This window comes from Rhodnius prolixus, unplaced genomic scaffold (assembly GCF_049639745.1).
Source record: "Rhodnius prolixus isolate KJV_2025 unplaced genomic scaffold, Rpr scaffold_1, whole genome shotgun sequence".
Lineage (NCBI taxonomy): Eukaryota > Metazoa > Arthropoda > Insecta > Hemiptera > Reduviidae > Rhodnius > Rhodnius prolixus.
In genome coordinates, this window is record NW_027411581.1 from 11,779,446 (window position 1) to 11,803,581 (window position 24,136).

Genomic DNA, 24,136 nt, shown 5'->3' on the forward strand with positions numbered 1-24,136 from the left:
GCGACAGAAGGCGTGTTCCAATTGAATCAAATTTGTGAATTTAGAATTTTTTTTACAAGAAGTATGATTTCAAGATTTTCGGTGTGTGGAGGGGGAAACAATTTTAGCGTTTCGGGTGAATGAAAATGCCAAAATTTTGTACGAAATCTGTCTACGGGTAATGTGACTTAATTGTTACTATTTAATCCGGCAATTGTATTGGTTAAGATCTATAAATTATCCTTCACTGTGGACTTTTTGATTCAAAAACCATTTATTTTCAATAAAATACATAATTTTGCTCGTCACATTTTGTTCATGTCAAGTTTTACATATAAATATTAATGACCAATACTCAGCTTTCAAATTGGTCTTTGATATTTGCAATAAAGACCGATAATAAATTTGTACTAAATGAGAGTTATCATGCAGATAATTGATAAATTTTATTTTATTGCGATGAAATTATTCTAGCAGCTGAGTAATTTTTTGCATCAAAAAAGAAAAGAAAAAAGAAAAGGTCAACGTACACATACCGCAATCACGCTTTCCTACACGCGACAGGAAATAGTACATTAAATCATTGCCAAGCATTAATTATGATGAGCTGCCTGAACAGAGAATACGCTCGAATATCAGTAATGTTAGTTTTTTTTAAAAAAAATTTAATGTTAACCATAGTTTTTAGTTTAACTCTACTATAAATTTCTTGTGTTGGTTTGTATAAGTGTTGATAAACTAATTGATAAAGAGCTTGGTGCAAAAAGGAGTTATCTACAGTTTTTTAAAATTTTTAGAAGGGACAAAAAACTAAATATGCTTTAAGATGTATTCCTTATGTTGTGTCTGCTGTAAGGATTAGTTAATATATTGTAATGGGGGTCATTTGGGGCTCAATTTGAACTTTCTAGGGCATGTTTTAAGCTTGCTATAAGCAAAAGTTATTTTGCAGCTAACTCTTTTTTTTTGCACCAAAATCATAATTTTCAGTAAAACTTGAGAACATATTAAGTACTTTAGTCAACAGATTTCTTCGTTTTTGCGCTTTTTAGTGGCATTTTGTGTCTTGTCGAAGCGAATATTAGATTTATTATTATGCCTGTCAAAAAAAAAAAAAAAATAATATCTACCTAATATAAACATTAAATAAACGTAATAAAACAATTTTTGTTTGATTGATGGCGTCATCTTTTCTATTTGGAGCAAAAGACAGTTATCTGGAGTAGAAATCTTATTTTTGCTCCAAATCCAACCTAGGTTAGAGAATAAGTAATAATAAACGAGTCTGCATAAAGACTCGTTTATGCACCAAAAGATGTAGAATTGAACATACAATAGGGGGGCGCCACTAAACACATTTTCTGAAAAAAAAGTTAGATAACTCCTTTTTGCACCAAGCTCTTCAATTAAGAACATACATAATAATGTAAAGACAATTCAGAAGTTCGGTCGTAACGTCTACATCGAAAATTTCCACATTAAAATGTAAAATGGCCTTTTAATTTGCTGAGAAAAAAACCTATTGACAAATTTTTTGTTTTTTAAGTTCTTCCCCCTCTTTAACGTACCATTTTTCTCGAAAAGTATGGTCTCGAATCTTCTTGTTTACTATTTACTAGTATGTTGCTAAAATCGAGTTAATGTACCTCTTTACTCACTGAGTTGGCCATATTCAGGAATTATTTATTATTTTTTTAAATTATTTACTCCATTTCACTTTTTTTTTTCTTATATCATTTTTCTCTCCATTAAATGGTGGTCTTGCTTCTATCAAACTCAGTTTCAAGGCAAACTTCTAGTAGTATTGTATTTCTCGTAGTATCATGGTGCATTCGATACTCTCCCGAGGCAACCGTAGAACATACTGTAATTACTCTACTTGGATTTGGTTTCCAGATTATTTGTAGATGGTAATTAAACATCCTCTGAGCTGTTCTATACCATTGTGGTCAGTATTAGGTAGAGACTGCACTGGGTCTATTTTAATTATAAGATTAAGCTTTTAGCTCCTTGTACTAGTCGTTCGACAACTATGGTCTTTGTTTACAACTGCTTTGCTAATTTCTACTATTACTTTGTTCTGTTTTTCCTTCAGTTTTCGAACGCTTCTTTAACGGAACGTGCGGGAACACCCAAATACGTCATCTCTTTTCTTTCCTTGAGAATTTAAAAAATACTGTTCCGTTTCGGTCCAGGATGAAGGATTACTACATTACACCAAATAATAATATTAATTATTATTTATTTCTTATTACAAGTAGATTACGCCTCCTTTACTGATCGTTGTTACACCATGATAATGTTTCGGCTTTTTTACATTACAAAAAAGAATATTTTGACCAAACTGCTTTATCTTGTCCGAGTTATTTTTGTGGAAAAAGGAGTAAAGGAAAGACTCGCTTTTACTAAAATAAAACTGGATGGTTGTGGGAGGCAAGTTATTGGCAATTTTGGAATGAATAAGGCTAGAGCGCATGCGTAAAGCCGCACCTGGCTCTTCGTTCGCCTCAGAACTCCCTCCTTGAAACTCGCTATGTGTAAAAGAAAATTAATAATTTAATAATTTCTTATATTTTCATAAAATTCTTTTCTTTCGTTTTGCGTAAATTATACTTTTATATTAAATTTTTTTTTAAATAGATATACTTAAGAGATTCTGTGTTACTTTTTATATACATAAAATAATAATTTGAATATTGAAAGATTATTGCAATTCTGCGGGGTACCTTGTGAAATATTTAAAAAGAATTAGAACATGTTGTATTTTACGAGGATTATGATTAGGAAAGATGTTCAATGATTGGAATCGATAAATATTAAGGGATAAGCAGATAGGTTTGCGCTGGAGCGGTGTGTGTTAGTATAACATTGTAAAGTGTAGGAGGAGGAGGAGGGGAAATATGTAGAGAGAAGTATTTGCCAACAAGGTCAGCTGTTGTTGTGTGTTGTATTTTATGTATTTCACTGAGCTGAACTCCTCCATGCCACCGCCAACCAGTGCCTTCTATAGTTCTACTGCCGCCACCACGGCCTCCACCATCACCACCTACATCTCTTTTATAACCTCAAATATACCACCTCCACCTTTATATAACCTTCGCCAACCCTTATTCGTTCTATGAAAATCCCTTAGCTCTCTGTCTATCCACTGAAACCTCCTCTCTTGTATATCTCCACTTTTATTTTTTAACCCTTATCTCGTTTTTTTTTTTTTTGTAACTTTCGTTTTATCAGTGTCCATTCATAGTGTACAGGAAGAAGAAGGGGGTTTTTCATTGTAGCCTTTTTTTTTTCAATTTTCATTTAATTTTATTCCTAAGATATAAAAACTTTTCCTTAATTTAATTATTTGACATAGGGTAAGAAGACGGAGCTACGGGCAACGGTAAAGTTCCTTCCTTTTCACTTTATACCCACGAAGAATATTATTTTACAACATGCGTGTTGAAGAGTTCAAAGTTGTGAAAACAAATCCGAGCATTGAAGTCTTCCTTCTCTCTATATTAGGGCAGCCAAAACTCCATTAATAACTTTTTCAATTGAAAAAATGGCCGTTTTACTTTAGCATTTCCTCCTCTTGCACTTGCTGCCATTGTCAACATGGCCTGAGGTGATGGACTACGAAAGAAACAGGCTGTTTTACTTTTCCGTCCATTCTGTTTCAAGAGAAGCAAGCTTTTCTAGTAAAGGATGGAAACCACAAAATAAGGACACATCTCACCCCAGAGCATTGTTTTCAATCTTAAAATGAGTTCTGAGTAAGAAACCGTATCAAAGATATTTTTATCACCCCATGCTTGGTACAGAAACAGTTAGCGTTACTTCCGCTCCGTTTCAAAATGTGTTGCAAAGTAAAGCAATTTTTTTCGCGTTTTCCTTTGCCGTATCAAATTAATATATTTTCACAGTATTTGTCGTCTTTCTCCGGGACTTGTTCTGTGCTAAACTCCTACATTGTCTAATTTATTTATTTTTGAGTATTTCTTTTTCTCAATGCGCACATGTGTGTGTAATGTGAAGTGAAGTTTGAAGAATACATAAGATAAATGTTCCACCCATATTGAGCTCTACGCAGCGAGATCAGTTTCTAACTTATCTTTCAAAGAGGAAGTAATGTAATTCAAATTTTGGAGGTTTTTTTTTTTATTCCTTCCACCGATCAAGTGTTGAAAATAGCAAACGTATTGTATTTTCAATTAACTCTCACTAATAATGAATAAAACCATAGCCCAAACCCATAACCGCAATATATCTTTTACATGTGCAATCATATTTACAAAGATAGCTCCGGCGGCCATTTTGGCGCCTATTTCAAAGATTATAGAATAAATATATTGATGGCTGCTACTATTTACAGAACAAATTCATGATGTTAAAATATGTGTGACCCGCATAGTACATACCGTAAACAACTATTGTCTCATGCAAAACAGCTAGTGACACCAGTCAAATCCGACAAATTAGGGCAAGCCATGACTTCCATTTGCAAAAATGCAAAAAGACACTTGCAAAAAGGGGGGAAAGATTTTCGATTACAAAAAGTTTATAATTGTCCAGAAGATTTGACAAATCTAGTCTATAATTTTTATGTCCAATCTTCTAGAGATTTCCTTAGGGATTCAAAACGAATGAATTGATTCTGACAATGTGCATAAATGAAAGAAATAAATTAATTTAGTCTAGTTTGCCCCCAAATATGTGAGCCTTCTCGCAGTTACTCATTTTACAAAGTGAATGAAGTAGGTAGTAATTAGGCAGGCAGTAATAAATTGCCAAAGGACACCACTTAACTCATAAAATTCGCTTCATTAAATTCAATTTGTTAAAGCAAATAGTTAAGGGCGCCACAGTAGCCGAGCGGATAGAGGTGAGACCTGTATAGCTAATATGTACTGTATGGTACTGGGTTCGATTCCCGGTCTTGGGCCTTGGATTTTATTTAATGGTTAATAAAAGAAATTTATAGTAAAGTATTTTTGCTAGTCGTCCCCGTCCACGACACCTAATTTGGTAGTTGGACGAAAAGCTTGCCCGAAAAAGTAGGCAATTACTTTACTTTACATTTTTAGTTAATTAGTTAAAGTCAGATCGTTTCGGTTAAAGTTCAACAAAAATTTCATTGAGGATATTTGAATTCTATGACGTTACATTCAATTTTGTTTTATTTTAACAATTGATGCCAATAATGGTACTTTTGTTGAGGTGATTTCTTTTGAATCCTTTTCTAAGTAATATTAATTGTTTCCTTGATTTTTTACGAATTCATCCTTTATTTACACTCGCAGTTTCCTTGCTTTCGATTTTAGACCAATCTCAATGGCAATCATGTAATAATAGATATTGCTAATGGTTGCGATTAAACTTTTTAAGTCTATTTTTTTTTTTATTATTCTTAATGGTTTATGCACATTTTTTAATTGTAAAAAAGGAGCAATAGTTTATTTTAAAATAAATATAATGCATTGATTAAAAAAGAGTGTGAGCAACATGTTTGGTTGCTGCAGAGATAACATGTTGTGGAGCGCCCAAAACATTTGTAAATTCCAAACAATATCCATTTTGAAAATGGCAAAACATCGAAAGCAATGGAATAATTTTACCTAAAAATTCTGTTTAAAAGATTGTTTTTATTTTACTGATCTCAGTATTTTTTTTTTGTTTTTTTCTTCAAACAATTTCTAGTTGAGAATGTTGCTGGAGAGATATAAAAGTTTGTTCGGTATATAATTGTGTTGGTTAAGCCAACCCAAAGCCAGAGAAATATAGCGTGGACTGAATAACCATCTTCCACCCAGCCCCGGTCTTAGAAGGCAGAGCGTCGTCACTTTGCCACATTGCCATATCTCGCTCTCCACACCATTCCGTTTTCTTCCTTCAGGCTGTTCTCAAACAATTACACTTATTAAAACCCTTAGTGTTTTTCTTTTATATTAACTGTTCCTAACTTTTTTTTGTGTGTGTTTTAAATTTGTAGATTTATTTAAATGTTATTTTATAATAATATCCGAACGTTGGGTGGGATAGTAAAATAGTTGAATTGTGTGTGTTAAGTGGGTACTAGAGTGAATGTGGCAACATGGCAAAGGAGCGGTTGTTAGGTCGGCAGGCTGGCGTGTAGCCGCCATTTTCCCCACTACCATTGCCCGCCTAGTTCTCCCGCCTGGTCGCCAGTAATACCAAGCTCGTACGGACGCGCACCACCCAGTGTGAGAGCGCGAATAGAAACTGTGCAGCACACTGTTGTGAGTACGCTCGTCAGTATGAAAAGGGGCACATGGACCCGCGGTCTGCTGGCACTCTCTCTCTCTCTCTTCTCTATTCTCCCTCTCGTAGTGGGTCCGCCACTGTCACTTTACCTACTACTACTACCGCCCCCCCGTGTCCCCACTATGCTCACTACTAACCGCCTCCTATATACGTATATATATATATATATAGTTAGTAATGGTGGTAGAGCCTGCCGCCGTCATATCCGGCCTGGCGCGTTCCTCTACCAAACAAGTTTATCACCTACATCACTCGTCGTACAGGGGGATAGATTATACGTATAGTTTGGAAATATAGCAACAAATTTTAGTAACCGTGTGCTGGTGGTGGAATGTGAATTTCAAGTTTTCCTTAAAGAAAAAAAAAAGACACATGCTGCAGTCTTAGCGTTAGTGAGCCTGTTCATATATATATATTTACTGTGTGACTACGCGTATTCTTTGACAATCAGTTGGAAATATACAAAATTATTGAAGAGAATAATATTTTCAAATTTAGTGTAATTATTATGATAACTGAAAAACGTAACTTTAATCAGTTAATACGAAAGAAGCGCACCTTCTAGAAGAAAGAAAACAGACCCTTATCAGAACAGTGTCAAGACGCCAGCGTGGTTGTAATGTGCTTGATTAGCATATAACGGTTTGTAGAAATATCAACATTAGTTACCTTTGCTTATAGGTTTCGTTTTGTATTTTATTATATTAAACATAGCAGAAAGCTAGGAATATATTTTTAGCCTATTTGATAAAAATATTGAAAAGAATTAAAAAGTTTAAATAACGTTTTAATAATAAAAAAAAATGATTTGATAAATAAGATAGTGGCCCAGCGGTGCGGTTGTAAGACTAACTAAATAACATATATACTACAAACTGTCGCCTGCAGTGCCCCCGCGCCCATCAATCTGCTCACGTTATCTTAGTCTTACACTCCATCCTATTCACTTTAGTTCTATATCCAATCTTTTCTCTGTATTCTAGTAGTACCTCTATAGTTTGTGCGTGTGTATGTAGGCGCGCGCGACCGAGCGTTGCGTTGCTCGTCTTTGTGATTGTTTATTATCGGCCGGATCAGCTGTTCATTCTCTTTGTAGTGTATGTATATGTATATATATATATATTTGTATGTAAGTGTGTATGTTTTAGTAGTAGGTGGGTGCACGTGTTTCCTGCTCTTGCTAGCAGAGGTCACTGACTGATAGACATGACCTACCGTTGTCCATTTCACCCACTTTATATTTCTACCTCCGTCAGTCCCCCTTATCCTTTCATTCTCTACTATCATTTCCTATTTTATACTTTGATTTGTTTACTAACTTAGTCATCATCATTCCCTTTCATTATTTATTGCCCTATTATTCTCTTGATAGTTGTTCGTTTTGTTTTTAACCAATGAAATTTAGCAATATGTTCTAAACTTCTTGATTATCAGTTCTAATGAACTCATAATGCACATCATTTACTCATTCTGCAATTATTATTAAATTCTTCAAACGTTTATTTTAATTAATTGGGTTTTTAGCTGATAAAAAATAAAGAAACAGTTGCTAACTTGTCTTTCATTTACAAAAAAACGATCTTTAATTTTTTAAAACTTGAAATTTTAGCAGTGTTATCACGAAAACTTAACTTTAGTAGTAAGATAGTTTAGCCAGCCTTCTCCATCCGAAATATACTAAATAAATTTCCCCGTGAATAAATGAAAACATAAGTTATGGCCTTCGAGAAAAACGTGGAAAACTGATTTCCTTAAAACTAGGATCCCTAAGCAGCATCCCTTTAAATAAAAGGGACCATTCGTGACACTAGAAGAAACCTAAACATCATCACTTAGGGTACGTTCACAACGGAGCTGTGAGCATAGATGATAGCGGAGATGATAGCAGTGATGCATCAGCGCTTATAGAATAACCTAGTACATTCTTATGTGAGCGTGCACAACGCAGCTTCGACTAGTGACTTATACTCGCTGCTATAAACGAGCATAGATGATAGAATTGGATTTTTCATTTTTCTGCTAGCTGAACTCCAGTATCGGAGCTTCAAAATGGACGTCGAAAAATTATTTAGTGCTCTCTTTACTCATTATTTTTGGTTATTATTTTATTATTTACTTTTAAACAATATTTTGTTTTTTAAATCGTGCTTACATTTATTTTCATGTGTATTTGTTTTTTCTCAATAAAATCATTACTAACCTAAGAGTAATCACTAGTTTTTCTTCTATGGTTATAGGATTTCCATGACAATTTTTCCAAAGTTTTCTTAATTTTGACCTTATTTTTTCTAAAATATAGTCGAATGTGGGTGGACCCATCCTCACATATTCAAAAAAACGATCCGGATAATTTCTAAGTTCCTTATATAAATAGTGAAATTCACCCAAAGTACTTCGTTTTTTATTTATGGAATGTACATGATATTTTCTAAAGCGTTTTTTCTTTAAAATATACCTTTTTGTTGCTGCTGAACATACAAACTCTTCTTCATTTCTCGGACATGTTGCATGTATCACAGCTCCGTTGTGCACACTAATCAGCGATTATATTTTACTCTAATCAAAAGTATTTCATATTGCTGCAGTTCTTCCTCACTTATTTGTTGGGGTAATATGAAGTAAAAATCCAAATTATCATTTTATTAAAACACAGTTACTTCGTAATAATCTTTATAGAATGTTAAAGCGCAATAAATAATAGGTCTTTTACCGGATGTCAGTCAAGGAGTAGGATGCCAGGTGCTTCCTTCACCTGCTGGACTTATATGACAAGAGTTTTTCTTCTTCTTTCTTTTAAATACAACGAACTATTCCGTTGGTCATTCTTTCCGTTCTGTCCTAGACAGCCCTTCCTGTCTTATCCCTTACTCTTTTTTTTTTTTTATTGTTGTAATTAACGTTAGTTACATTGAGGGCAGATGTTACTTAAACGCAACTTAAGTTGTACTTCTTTAAATAAATTTAAAAAAAAACAAAATCATATATCCATTTATACAGTTAGATTTATCTCAAATAAATGAATAATGATGGGCGAATTTCGAGAACTTTGCAAAGAATTAGAAGAACCCGATAACATAGTTTTAATCAAAACGTTATATAAAAAACATACGATTGCAAATATCCCACTAATGGTGATAAAAAAATTGCATTTATTGCACCGTGGTTTCAGGACTGAAACATATTTTTTAAATTGAATTTGATTTTTTTTTTAATTTACGAATCCCAGCGAAACTGATCTCTAGTCAGTCATTTAAAGGAATACCAAATTTCAGTTGTTGTAACAATCGATTTTTTTTTTGTCACGATTTTATTGTTTTTCTGAATAAAGATTGTTCATTCATGTAGGTTGTAAAATCATGAACGTTGATGGAGTAATATTACAGGTTATACTAAAAACACCGGTGTATTGTTGGTTTAATCTATACGAATAATGATTAAGGGTTCCAAACAAATAATTTTATTTTCTCTTTCGATTTATTCGATTATTAGAATCTTTATTATTGATGGTAGATAAATCATTTTTAGAAAAACTGTTTCTTGATAATTTTTTGTTTTGTATCCAGAGTTTAATAAAAAATTACATTATCTTTATATAATGTAAGAAAGAATAAGATGTGGTCCTCTTTATGTATGTCCTATGATTACATCATTGATCGTCTACTCGCATCTCCCGGATCCATACCGGTGACAAAGCCAGAAACTAAATTGGTGGGAATATGACGTCATGTAAACATATCGCGTGCTGGCTGTTGTTTGTTCGTACTGTTTTTAATTTTTCATTCTACATTTCTTCCAATTATTACTTTAATTAATTATTACTTTTTTTTGTTGGCGCATCGACTGCCTTGGTCATTAGCGCCTTAATTATTTCTTTAATTTTCTTTCTTTTATTTAAGGAAAAATGGAACTAGTCGCGAGGTCATTGTGTAATAATGAATTTAAATTAACACAATTTCCAATCAGTTCAATAAACTTTTTAAAATGAAAGGTTTTTAAATTAAATACAAATTCGTTATTTTTATTTTTTTACTTCTGAAGATTAGCTTTTAACTTGCTGCATTCAGCAACTGTGAGCCCTGAAGTCATAACTTCTAATATTTTCAGAAATAATTTTTCTTTACTGCGCGCTGTATTTTTCATCCTTTAAAATCTCTTGAAATTTATGTTGCTCGTTATACTTCCTTTTGCAGATTTCTTGTTTGCTATCAGAGAAAAAGTCATAACATTTGTCATAATTTTAGTTTGCTACTTTAGTGTTGTGGGGTTCCTCTCAAATTTTTGAATAAGAGAATTCAGCCTAAATTGCTGTTGACGCTGAAAGTCGTTGAAGAGGAAATATCACTAAATAGAGTCAAGATTTCTTTTGAGACGGATGTTTATTCTAATTTTCATTCCGTCAAGTTCTTGAATTTTCCGCGTGATCGTTAAATCATGTCCCGCGTTATCTGATTGGAAAAATTATTCGTTTTAGGTGATTCTATTTGCGCCAAAATTGTATCCACGTTCTAGTTGTTCACCCAAGTGGTGGCAATCAACGATCCGGGATATGAGTGATCCTTAATGATCGTTCTCACTTAAATCTTCTCTTAAAAATAAACTTACTCTTTTTTGTCCAAATTTTTTAAGTTTTATAACATCCTCAGTAATTTTGGCCATTGCAAGACAGTAGAACAATCTTGCTTCAAACAAGCAATTCTATTGCTCCCATCGAATTCCCAGTTAGCACTAGGCGGCGTTCTGAACCACGCCGCGCTTCTGGTGCGTCTCCAGACGTGAAGAGCCTGTCCGCATGCTCTTCTTAGTGTTATTATATCGGAAATATTGGGACAGTCTACAGTTTTGAAGATCATTGGACCGGTACTGATGCAAACATCTCAGCTTCTTTACAATGTGCCACCTATCTTTGAAGGCATTTACCGAAGCTCCTCCTTTATCTTTTCGACATGGTATGAAGTTATTCCCTTTACAATGTCCTTCAGGTTTTCTTGAGTTGAAGCTCATCTTTTCCCAGTATTTACTACAATTTCGTATCATAGAACACACTAAAAGTAGGTTAAAATAGGTAGGCCAGAATTATCCAATTTTAAAGGAATGAATTTTTAAACGCAGTTATTGAAAACTTGTAAGAAAAAAGATAAAATCAAAATAAAACAATAATTTATGAGTATACACTATTCCTGTAGCTCGACTTTATCTTCGGCTCCTTGCATCCCAGTTTGTATTTAATAAAATTAATTTTTGGCTCCAGCAAAAGCGGAGCTTGAGTCTAAAATGAGAGGAATCAAATTACTCAACAATTATTTTTTGGGGGGAGGAACAACACCTCTGTTGGGTTGGCATTACCGATAATGTGGCTCTAATTAATTAAACCAGAGAGACATCAACTACAGTTTTGGAGAAGATATGTGCAAATCCTGTTTCTAGGATCTATCTGCGTCCAGATTCGTACTTAAGAGTTCTTCTATAGACGTTTGATTTTCCTTCCTCTGTCTTGGCGAGGTTTTTTCTTTTATAAACTTGCTGGATGTAAGATCCACCCTCAGCATGTCTGCCAGGTGGTTCGTCTCCCCATGGTATACCATCTCTATGTTAGTCTCTAGAAGTGAGTAATTCTTTTTGCAGTGGTACTATTTCTCACATCAACCCATTATATAAAAAATGGAAGTTGAGTAATGCCTATTTTTGGGGTTGGGGAAGGTCTATCTACCAAATTTTGAAGTCGTGGACGGAGGCGCCCAGCAACTTATTAATATGAATTCCTCATATTGAATAGAATCCAAGGTCTAGACCGGAAATCGAATTGACTAACCAACAATACATCTTAGTTTGGCGGATCTTGTCCTCTAATTGCTCTGTCAATTCATTGTTTGCCAAAAATGTCTTTACTAAAACTGGATCTTGTTTTCCAAAGTATAATGAAATCATTTATAACTGCCTATTTATTTGGCAGCTGTATTTTGTAGTTAACAAAAGTAGTAAAACTATTTTAGTGTTTATATAATTACACTATTATGTTTTGATAGTGTAGTGAATGTAAACTACTTGTGTATTCACTTAGTAGGCGCTTGTTTGTTTTGTAGACTAGTTTAATTCACTCTTAGCCGGGTAAATAAATAGTGTATTATGGGTTTTGGTGGAAAGGATGTCTGTTAGTGTTTGGATATGATGTATGGGCGATAAAGCGAGAGGGAAAATAGTCCTGGCCCGGTGCTGCAGAACACAGTCTGGACCCCGTCCGTGTCTATGTTTACATTCAGAGGTCGTTGTGCCTGACCGTGTGGATTCCACACATAATTGCTACCATTATAACAACGCCCCGTCTCCTGTTTGGTCTTCCTCTTTGCCGACCCTCTCTCGCTAGTGCGCTGATGCTGCTCTGCGCCTTACATAAAATACATGCCTTCTTCTTCTTCTTCCTTTTTTTATTACTATCTCTGTGGCAGTGGCAGTGAGTACTTTAGTGTGTGTACCGCATGGCCACCCTGACCATACCAGCCAACTCAATGACCCACTTCTCTTCCTACTCTGACCTAGTTTAGTAAAACCTTTTTCTATATACATCTATATATATATGAAAGCTTCTTCACAGTTTAAACACTGACGCAAACAACACTACACCCCATGCCTTCAATAGCTATCGTGTTGTCTCTCTCACCATCAATCTCTCCAAAGTACCTTCTTCACACGTACACCCTCTCTGAAGACTTGGTCTTCTCCGAGCCTGCCCACCTTCTCCTCTCTTCTCTTCGACACAGCTACACTCCGCACTCTCCATCCTTGTACTTCACAGTGCTTGATAAATAGATTAACATCAGCTGTTTCTTACATGACGCCCAAAACGTCACACACACAGACACACTTACCTTTTGAACCATTCCTTAATGTGTATATGAATTTATGCAACGAGAAGCTCATATTTAGCTGACGTCCTATTTTACTACGATTTCTTTTAACAGTTCATTACTTTTATGTTATAAAAGTAAAATTATTTGTGGTCTTTTCAATCAACATCCTAGACTAGCATTCCATTATTATTATTGTTATTATTATTATTATTATTATTATTATTTTGTACTGCCGAGATCATTAGACGTGTATAATTAACGAATTTCAGCTTTGACATCTTCTCTTACAGCAAGACGGCTTTACACATGCTCAAGTCCTGACAAAATCTACTGTGAAAGCTTTAGGAACTTAACCAGGCCCCATACCATTGTAAAATACTAATACCTCGTATGTACAACCATCAAAGAATGAAGTCACAGAAGTGATGGGTAGAAAATGCCGTCCCAAAGACGAATCTTGAAACATTTGTTGCGATATTCTTCGCAGAAGATTGGGTATCCATTCATATGGGTACTCGGTGGCCATTCGTTACCGCTTGCATTCCTGGCAGGCGATGGGTCTGTGATGGATCTGGATAGGTTTTGGTCGGGAAGAAGAGGAAACGGCACTGCTGCCATAAAGTGTGTCAATATGAAAGCTAATCATGGCTTAGATTTAGATAAGAAAAACTCATGACCTTACTCCTTGGAGTATCATAGAGATCCTTAATTCTAATTTAATCCATAGGATTAGAACAGGTTCTTTAATGAGGGATGCCACGGTTTGGGGATGCAGTAATCTTTCTAGCAATCACCACTTCCATGGAGTCTAGTCTAACCCTGTCAGTTCTTGTGAACTTTTAGTAGCTTGAACATTTGAGTTGCGGCGCTTTAATTATTATCAGAGCTTCAGGAGTGCACGTTGCTGCATTGATGTACACCCATTTTTTTTACTTTCACTTTCCCTCGTATCGCGCGCATATTCTAAGGTTTCACCGGATACGCAAGTTCTGAAATTCCCTAAACTTCAATAAACTACGTTTTACAAAATTTGTGTGAGTGTGTGCACGATAATTCAACAACAGGAAATAGCGTCAAAATTCAAATTTTGATTTTCAACTTTAAAGAATACAGTATTTACATTATTGGCCCATAATAAAGGTTAAAACACATAACCAAAATGTGTAAGAAGACATGATATTGGTTTTAAACAGGATGATTTGGTCGCTACGTTTCGGCTCGCTCGGTATATTTAGCTTTTCTCAATTTCACTCTTATATTCTGTATAATCACTGCCTCCGAATCTATGCCATTATAAAGTGTTTAATTTAAAATCAGTTATTCCTAAAAATTAGCCTTAAAAAGTTTTGTAATAATAATAGCAGCTAGCTCATGTTTTAAATAGTATGCGAGTATTATGTATGCACATACAAAACTAACATCATAATATATGCAGTTCTAGTGTGGGCCTACATCCATATTCAGAGCTATTTCTAATTTTTCTTTTTTCTTTTAATTGTTCAAAACCCGGTTTTCTTTTAAAATTAGACACGATCGCACAGTATTCCCTACATAGAATTCTTCCACTCACAGTCGTAAAAAAGATGATGATGGTGATTAATTATTTTTAATTAAGATACATCAGCGACTGAGGGCAGTGGCGCCTGGATCGTTTTTTCACTGCGCTTTACTGGGCACGTTTGCCGGCAACATAGCCCTGGGAGTATACGGAGGCTCCTAGAAAGAAAAATATCAAAGGTTACGTTATTGCACTCAAACCTGGGATCTCCGTAATATTTGTTTTTACTTGGATATGTATGCGGGTACAATATTTTATTATTTATTGGAAGCGAAGGCTATATTTCTGACCGGCGCACTTTATATCGGTTAGATTCGTTCAAGCTCGCTGCTCATTCTTACTGCATGGGTTTCTTGTGCTTGAAATGCAGCCCAGATATAAAGACGGTTGCCTAAGCAAGAAAAATAAGAGAATTTATAGAAGAAGAAGAAGAAAAATTATAATATCTCTCGCTCTAACAGTTAAAACAATGCATTAAAAATTTGAAAATGTAATTAATAGTTAGATTAGAATTCATGATGGATGACAACAGTAAGAAAGAAAAAGAATTATGATGTTTATTGGGAGTCTTTAGCGTGATGGGAGAGAATGAAGTTAATGAGGCTGATGAGCAGCAGTGGTTATCAGGAGTAAGATTAGAGAGTGAGTGAATAAGTACCCTAGGCGCTCTATGGAACTAACCCGTAGAGCTGTGTGACGGTAGTTGTTGGTCTCCTCGTATAAGGGTTTGAGGGAGATGGACGGATACACTACTGCATTAAAGGAACCGAAGTAATGGTAGTATAGAAAGGAAGCCACTAGTCCTGCAGGATTACACTATGCCCTTAACAGATAGTAAAAAAAAAGAGACTGTTTCCTGCTAAATCCACTCTGATTGTCCTTCCATCTATATACAAACTGCTCTTCGTCGTCTTCCTCTTAGGAAAACCTTTCTATAACCTCTTCTCCTTATCACCACCGCTTAACGTCACTAACAGTTTGCTTTTCCTTTTTTATTTTTTATTTTCCTTTCTACATTGTTTTTGTTGTTATCTTATTGCCACAGTTACGACTCTTAACTTGGTAAATACATAACAATAATACGCTACAACAAAAGAAGCAGAATACATAATACAATAGAATGTTGAAGACATGCCCTAGTACATTACCGGCTCTTAAGACTAAAAAGAAAACAACTGGATAACTGGATAAATAATGTATTTCGAAATAATAGAATTAATTTCATCTTTTTTTCTTTGTAAACGGGACAGATCCTGTTCCCCAAGACACTGTGCATCCAAAGAGGCTTGATTAAAACTGTGCGGTAGGACAGTTGTATATGGGTTGATCGTCAAAAACTGCACGATAAAAAGCGTAACGTTGAAAAGCCCCCAACTTTGACAATTTTTTCTCTCTTTTCCTATAAAAGTTATAATTCCCAAATTTTCTTTAGAATTAAGGGCATAGTAGGTACTATAAAGGTCTCCTTTCTTAACCCAGTAATCGTTTTTCGCGACTTGGTGTCTCTGATTTCAAACATGCCAAAGATCTCTACATTGCTGGAGACCATTTCCTGCTCCTCCATGACACACACTGCACAGGGGTTCTACGTTTACTTTGTGGATAAAAGAGTGAATGTAAAACCCAAAGATCTATCAGGGAAAGCTGGTCCTTTAACAAGACCCTTGTAAAGGTTTTCTATCATTGAAAGGTCTTCACAGGGTTTTTGAACACCCTTTACTGAGATGTTTTTTTGACTTAACTTTGTTTGAATTAGCTCTAATTATTCTTAATTCACCAAAATTTGCATGATTAGCTGTGTGGGACTCGGCTAAGAAGTGTGAAGCAACGGGAAATCTTTATAAATTTAAACTAGGAATGGGATAACAGATTTGAACTTGCAATCTTTATTGCATGCAAGGAGCTTAACTCAGAAAGTCGGTATGTTGAACGAACAATACACATTCAAAGAAGCGATACCAAGGTAACTTAATTTGCTTTTGAGAATATCCGTGTTTAAAAAATATTAAAGCTCCGTTACAATTAGGAAGAACATTTAAATTAAAACTCGAAAGAAAAGGTAGAAATAAAGTGAAAGGTAAGGAAAAGAAGTCATAGACGGAAAGTTGAATAAACAATGACAATGGGTGCGCGATTGAAGAAGATAGAGGCGTGGATATGTCACGCAGCTGATGGAAACGGGTCAAGAGCAAGCTAAGCAATGCGCCACTTCTTGAATGCTAATACACATTTACATACCGACCGACACAGCATCTCCATCATCGGCCCTATCATGCGCTGCAGTACAGCATCCTGCATCTGTCTCTATCTGTAGTCTGTTTTCTTCCTCTTACCACCGCTTTCATTTCTATTGATACTTCTAATATTTGGATAATTATTTAAATTCTTCTTATATAGGACTTAAGTTCGGTAGTTAGTTTGCTGATATTCCTTTAAGAAGGTACTGAGCATCAAAATTTTGCAGTTATAGCCAACAATTTGGATTTTATATCTTATTGAAAGATTATATTTTCATTGGTGTCACTCCAGTAGCTGGGCGAGTGTCAAAGAACCAAAAGTTCTAAGTTGTATTGCGTTCTAAGTTTCATTCCGTTCTTGGCCTTGGATTTCATTTAATGTGTTCATGTAAAGAATACCCCTAGCTAAGTACTTTTTAGGCCTATCTCTCCCAAAAATTCCCATCTTTGGCCATTTTCACCTTAATCGTAATTGGTCTTGAAATCCGCCAGAAGTAATTGGCATTACTTAAACTTTACATAGACCTTAGAATAAATAAACCATTTAATATTATTAATTCTAGTCAATAATGGGATTAACTCATAAATAGTTGATGATAATAGCAGATATGAGACAATTCTGGACATAATTTGAACAATTATTTCTTTATAAGGTTCAATTTTAGCTTCTTAAGTATGTAGAATCGAAAAAAATAATTGTAATAATAATAATTGAAGTTTCCAAGTCGCTGATTTGTGCGTTCACCAGTTGAAAATTAAAAGAAGAGTGAATACTTGGGCTGAATAGTTCTTTTAGGAAATTCTTTCCACTTAAAAGTTTGCTAAAAACTCTTTGATTTTCAAAACTTTATAAAATACATAAAAAAAAAATCTTCAAACATTATTACTTAATTAATATTATATTAATTAAATGTTTTTTCATTTACTTTTCAAATAATTAAGTTTAATAATTAAATGGAAACAGTTTTGCATGTTTTAAACGAATAATAATTTTTAGGTTAATTTAATAATTCAGTACATTACTGGTTCGTAAAAATGGAAAGAAAAAATAGTTTTTGTTTCCAAGTACAGCAAACAAATAGAACTAACTTCAGCAGGGAGGATAGTTTTTGTGTTGAGAAGCCTTCTACAGGCTGTGGGCTAGCTGGTAGCTAGTAGCTAGTCTCTGGCACGGTTCGCCTCCATGGCTGGCCTCGATTTCCCACCACTGTTTTGCGCGCAATTTCAGAATACTACATCACTGTGTAGAGATTTTAGGTTGGGAAATAAAGTTTTTTTTTAAAAAAAATTAAATAGAATACTAAATTAATGTTCACAGTTATTTTGGTAATTATCTAGAAATTTATAATTAAAATTAAAACGAAACAATTGTGAAAAAAAAATACATATATCTATAAAATTAAGGTGGCACAGTTTTTCATTTACCACAGCTAATGTAATTAAATTTACTCAGACATTAGACTTGGTACTGAAAATATAATTATTACCCACGTCCAGTACAATAATATGGTACTGTTGTAGATACTTATTTGTGTGCAATGTACTAAGAATAAAGAAGGAAATCATTAGAAACATTTCAAAAATTAAAAATTTTAAAAAATGTAAAAACTGAAAAACCTATTCAAAAAATAAGAGGTACTTACGATTTAATGCGGTTTATTAAAAATGAGGTTATGCGGTTGCATAACCTGGTGACACCTAAAAAAAAATAACAGTGTTTTGAAGTATTCATGATTTATTCGTTTTTAAGGGTCCTCAAAATGTGTACTTGCGGTGAAATTTCCAAATCTTTGAACCTGCACGATCAGATTCGGCTCTTACGTCGAAGAAAAGTGGGTAATTTTTACAAATCGGACTATATTTCTTCTTTTTTCAGATTTTCATCGAGTTTTGGACAAACTTCATACTGTTAGAACCTACCTGTCACGCGTTGCATAATTTTTTAAAAATATGTTCCTACAAAAGGTCTGTTTTGTGATTCCAAAGAGCTTCTTCTGTACTTCATACAGTTTACATTGTAGTGATTCCCGCTCCTTTAGTTCAGGTTAAACATTAAATAAAAATCAGCATTGTTACTTTAATTTGCCATTCCAAATTAATGGTGAGAGAAAAATCTTTGCAGTGTTCTCTCTGCTTAATTATTTCTTAAAAGTAATTTAGAAATTCTTGCTGAACAGACTAATAAAGAAGTATTTTTAAATTTAATAATTGATTCATAGTTGTTTAAAAAGCCATGTTACTGGCATGTCAGTAAATGATTTCTTTTATTTACCATCTTCACTTGTTTTATAAACTTTTGAGTGAATTATTGTTTCATGATATGCATGATATTAGTTTGAGTACCATATGTTTCTCTACTGCTAACAATATGTATTTACTTTGCATACATACCTGTTATTTTTGGCACTATTGAATTAAATGTTTTGGAATCTTTTTATTTAGATTCATTTGAATAGTAAATAATATATTAGTAAAGTGAAGCTGTTATTACAAGCGGACTTCAGCAATCCACTACCGATTACGTGTGGACGGATCAAGTAGCAAAGTGAAAACATTTTACTTGTAATTTACCCACTACATAAAAACTAAAGACTGAAAATCGAGAATCGAACCTATAACCTTGTAGCTCAAGGGGTCTCACTTCAACACACTTGGCTACTCTGTTACTGAGTATTATTACATTTAGTAATGCCCTAAAAATAAAGTAATCAGCGAGTAATACATTTTTTTTTTCTTGTACCATAGGCTTAATTTGGTAGGCGCTTTGTATATGCTATTAGAGTTCTACACAGACGTACCTGCAAAATAATATACCGTACATATATAATGTATGTATGTGCATGTTATTTGGTATAGTGTGTGCTAGTGTTTTGTGTATAGTGTTGTGTAGGGTGCATTGTTGCCAGCTAGTGCACGGTTGGCCACAAGAGGCTGCTGGCAACGGTGCGGCCATGCTTGTGCGAGGTTGCCAGCTCTTGCAATGTTACAGCCCATGCCTATCTCTCTTGAAACACGCTGCTGTTATGTTGGTTCGCTTGGACTCACCTCACCACGACCCAATACAACGGATCCCCTTCGCCCTAAAAACACTACATGTGGCCCCTATATAACTTTTTTCTTTTACTATTTTTTTTTATTTTTATTTTTTCTGTGTATACACTCTTCCTATAAAACTGTTAACCAAAACAGATAAAATAAAGAGGAAATTGATGTATCTCTTCCATTGCAAAATTGTGTTTATCACTTTTGCCAGTTTGTTTAATTTTTTGGATCTTTCCCAAGTTTGATTTTTTTCCCCTTCCTCATTAATCATAATCTTTCTATATGATGTAATCAGTGACATATTAAATATTAAATTCTTGAATGTCATTCATTCTTTTATTTTTATGTGTTTGTAACAAGCTCTAAGCAGCTGTTCAGTACGTTAAAAATCAGATTTAACAATTGTATGGCAACCTCTTTCATAATTCTTATTTTCTTAGGGTTTTCTAAAAAAAAAACCACAAAATTTTACCGACATTATTATTAATTTATAAATGATAAATTTGTTGAATGTAACCAAAATGGTCCTATTTAGAGAAGGAAAATCTCTCCCTCCGTTAGAAACCAAACTTCAGTGCTCACAATATAATCCTCATATTGCAGTTGTGCAACTATTCTCACCTGGAAGGAGATAGTAGTATCTATCTTATTTTTTAATGGGCGGAATTTCATGCTACTTAATTACGCGAGAAATCAAACCGATTTTAACGTAATTTCCCCGATCTTTGGAGCTCACTAAGACACTCCTGGCGGTAACTGTGTACCCAGAGTGCAACAAGAATTAGAATGGGTGTAACCTTGACAAGAGAGAGGAAATAAGTTTTCTATTGAACAGTCCATTACATTTTTTTAAAATTTTTTTTTTGCTGCACAAGTACTGCAACTGAACTCGGAGAAGTACGCCACTGTATACCCGCAGAAATCCCAATTCAGTATTCACATTGACGCTGCACGTTTTGTTTATTAGATTTCCCAAATGATTCTTAAAAAAATGAAAATCAATTATATTTAAACGTATTACAAAAATAATTTGGTACTCCAGAACTGGGAAATTATTTTTAAAGAAAATTTATTGTAATACAGGAATGCGATTGGCCCTCGAAATATCCCAAAAATTGGAAAATCTATAATAGTAAACTAGTAATTAGTTTTTTTTATCTAAATCTAGAGGCGGCTCTCTGAGAGAGCATACAATCGATTTATTAAATTTTAATTTTATGCGGTTTTGGCTTAACGTTTTTTGAGTTTGCTGAATATGTCCACCACTATATCAGCACCAATCTCAGACTAATCATAAGCCAATTCTGCTGTGAATATTCACACCACTCTCTGTTACTCGCAACTATTACAGCGTCATAGTCACTTCCTCCGTATTATAATATTACCAAATATAACCAAAATTACTGTAACAGAGAAGTAAATAGCAAAATTTACCTGCCACCAATCTGCGCCACTGCTATAATAATTAAATGTGCATTCAAGTTTATTCTATCGTTCCTAATGAAAGTGATTATTTATTGCATAAACAAACAGCGTCCAAAATTTATTAACTACCATCTATGGAGTTAATTTCGATAAATATGTTTAGAAATTCTCTTTTAGTCGACAGATTTAATACAAATTTCATAACTTTGGCAGTGCTTTCTTGTTAAATACTTGTTGATATTATTTAGTCGGTGTATCAGTATCTTATTGTGCAGTGGTACTTTGGACGAGAGGTGCTGCTTTAAGTTGTGTGGTTTCTTGAAAGTCTCTCAAAACAAACCAATTGTCTTGGGTAAAAAGTTCAAAAGAAAGTGATGGTTATAGATTATAGAATTAAAATTAGATTGAAAATGTATTTATTATTCTAATATTATTATTGTTATATTAATATTAAAATATTACTATTAAATAAATATTATATTCATTATTAATAAATATTTTGGTCAATTAGCGAGGAGATCGCGTAAAAACAAAAAAATAGTCGATAAGTAAAGATTGCGCCCTAAAGCTTTAATATCTTGAAGCGGTTAACCAAACCAAAGTAGGATTGCAAGTTTGAAGTATCGGCGACTTTCGTTTTAAAACTGTTCTGTTAATAAACCACCGTTTGCTAAACATATTTTTTGAGCGCGTGTTTAAAAGGCCTCTTAAAGAATGTGTTCGGCGAAATCACAATTCTTTAAGTTTGAGAGTGGCATTACTTGCACTAATAGTTACAAAAAGTGAAAATACCATTACCAAAAATAAATTAAAAGAGTTTCGTTCTTTTTTCTCTCACTCTCAGCGTCAAAATTTAGCTGTTCATTCAGTAAAAAGGGAGAAAAAAAAAAGTCGCTATCAGAAATAAAATTACAAAGAGAGAGACCGACCGTTCGCTTTACTGCGTGATCACTTTATTGAATTCTATCTCGTGATGGAACCAGGGGAGAAGTGAGTGTTCAATGAATTGTGAAATATTCTGCCCTACTGATTCTGATCGCCTCCCCCAATTCTCGTGTCCTAGGGAATAAAATGTAATTTAAGGGTTGCCTGATTAAGAATAATATCAGTGCATTTGATAAAAGACAAAAAAATTATATCAGATCAGATGTACGTTGATTTCGTTTTGAATATTTCGAACGAAGATATAAGTAATCGATAAATAGATACTGTTATTTCAACTAGATGTTTTCTCAAAAACAATCGTATATATTCCTTATATAAATAGTTCTATTGTGGTAGAACGAAATGTTCGTTCCAGTAAAAAGGTAGTTTTCAATAATAATATTATTATATTGTACACATTTTCTTATCTTTTTTACAAAAAAATTAGCCTCATATCGTCGGCAAATGTCAAATTCGTGGTGAGTCGACAACCATGTATGTACCCGGACCACAGCTACTTTGCAGAAGTTCACATATTGGCAAGCTCAAGACTCGCGGTGCGTTAAACGAATCCTTTTTATCTATTTTAAACTGTTCCAGAGAGGATTTGTAGTCAGTCTTCTTAAGCTGGTCTTATTGTAAGAATTGAAATAATTTAGTCAGGTTTTTAACGTTTGTGAATTTGAAGGAGAATATATATTTAAATAGTTATCAGAGAATGTAATTTCCAAGTATTTAACTTGCTATCTCGCCGTCATCATTCTTGTTAGATTAATGTTTAGCTGGCTTACCTGATAAAGAGCAGTCTAAGTACATCTCTGGCAAACTCGTCATCAAGTATACTTTATTCTTAATCATGCGTGATTGATGTTCCAATATAATTTGCATCCATCATTAAATTCTTCATCCAACAAGTTTTTATCATATTTCTAACATTAAACTTTATTAAAAACTTTAAGATGATTAGCATCATTCTCTCTCTAATTGTGTCTTGTTTAAAACTGAAATTCTTTTTTTCAAATGATGATTTTAATATTTTCTAATTTATTTCAGGATTTAACTGGTCAGAACAGCAATGATAGTTCGAGCGGAGGGGGTGCCGCCCCAGGTACCCCCAATTCTCAGGGCATGAGGCCCACACCATCTCCTACTGGCTCTTCAGGGTCTAGGTCAATGTCTCCAGCTGTAGGTCAGTACCAAGTTTTCTTCTTAATTAATACTATGTTATGGCCAAATTATTTTCCAAGCACCCAAAACCACCTACTCCTGAGTTTCACTGTCTTTGCTTGTCGACCACGCTTCCTTGTTGTTGGTGGACATAATTTAGCTGGTGAAGAGACCCTAGAACGGAAACTTCTTCTGTTCATCTCTATTGAAACTTGCAACTATATTTACTCCACGATCTGTAAGCATCATTATTAACTTGACTTGACTTACAAGACGACCACTTTCTGTTCCCAAAGCAACCTTTGATCTCTTGTAAGCCAGGTAAAACAGGTTTTGTAGGAGTTCTCTCATATCCAGTCCTCTTCACGTGTTCTCGCTCCAAAAGTCACTCTACTGAATGTCCCCCTTTTTTAAACTATTTCTCGAAAATAACTCTTACGATTTGCACTGAATTTCACGTGTGCAGTCCCATTATCGTTCCTATTGCTCCGTAAATTATAAGTAATGCTTTCTTTAGCAAGATTAGGACAAGCTGTACCCGGGATGGTGGAAGTAGGCAGGCATAAATCTATCTCCTAGTATGATTTATAGTTTTATAAACCTAAATCCTGTCCCAAACATTCCTAGTTTGAACCCTGTAAACCTTAAGAATTTGTAGACATGATCTCAATATGGTTTAGTACGTTTGTTTA

At 34.2% G+C, this 24,136-nt stretch overlaps 1 protein-coding gene across 5 annotated transcripts in view; it reads left to right on the plus strand.

The window, feature by feature from the left end:
* Positions 1-24,136, plus strand: part of osa (trithorax group protein osa) — a 188,051-nt gene that overhangs the window by 138,268 nt on the left and 25,647 nt on the right. For all 5 annotated transcript variants that reach the window (XM_074128711.1, XM_074128717.1, XM_074128736.1 and 2 more), the window contains exon 5: positions 23,331-23,466. In XM_074128711.1, the coding sequence (XP_073984812.1) occupies positions 23,331-23,466 (136 nt within the window). The remainder of the gene's footprint in view (positions 1-23,330; positions 23,467-24,136) is intronic.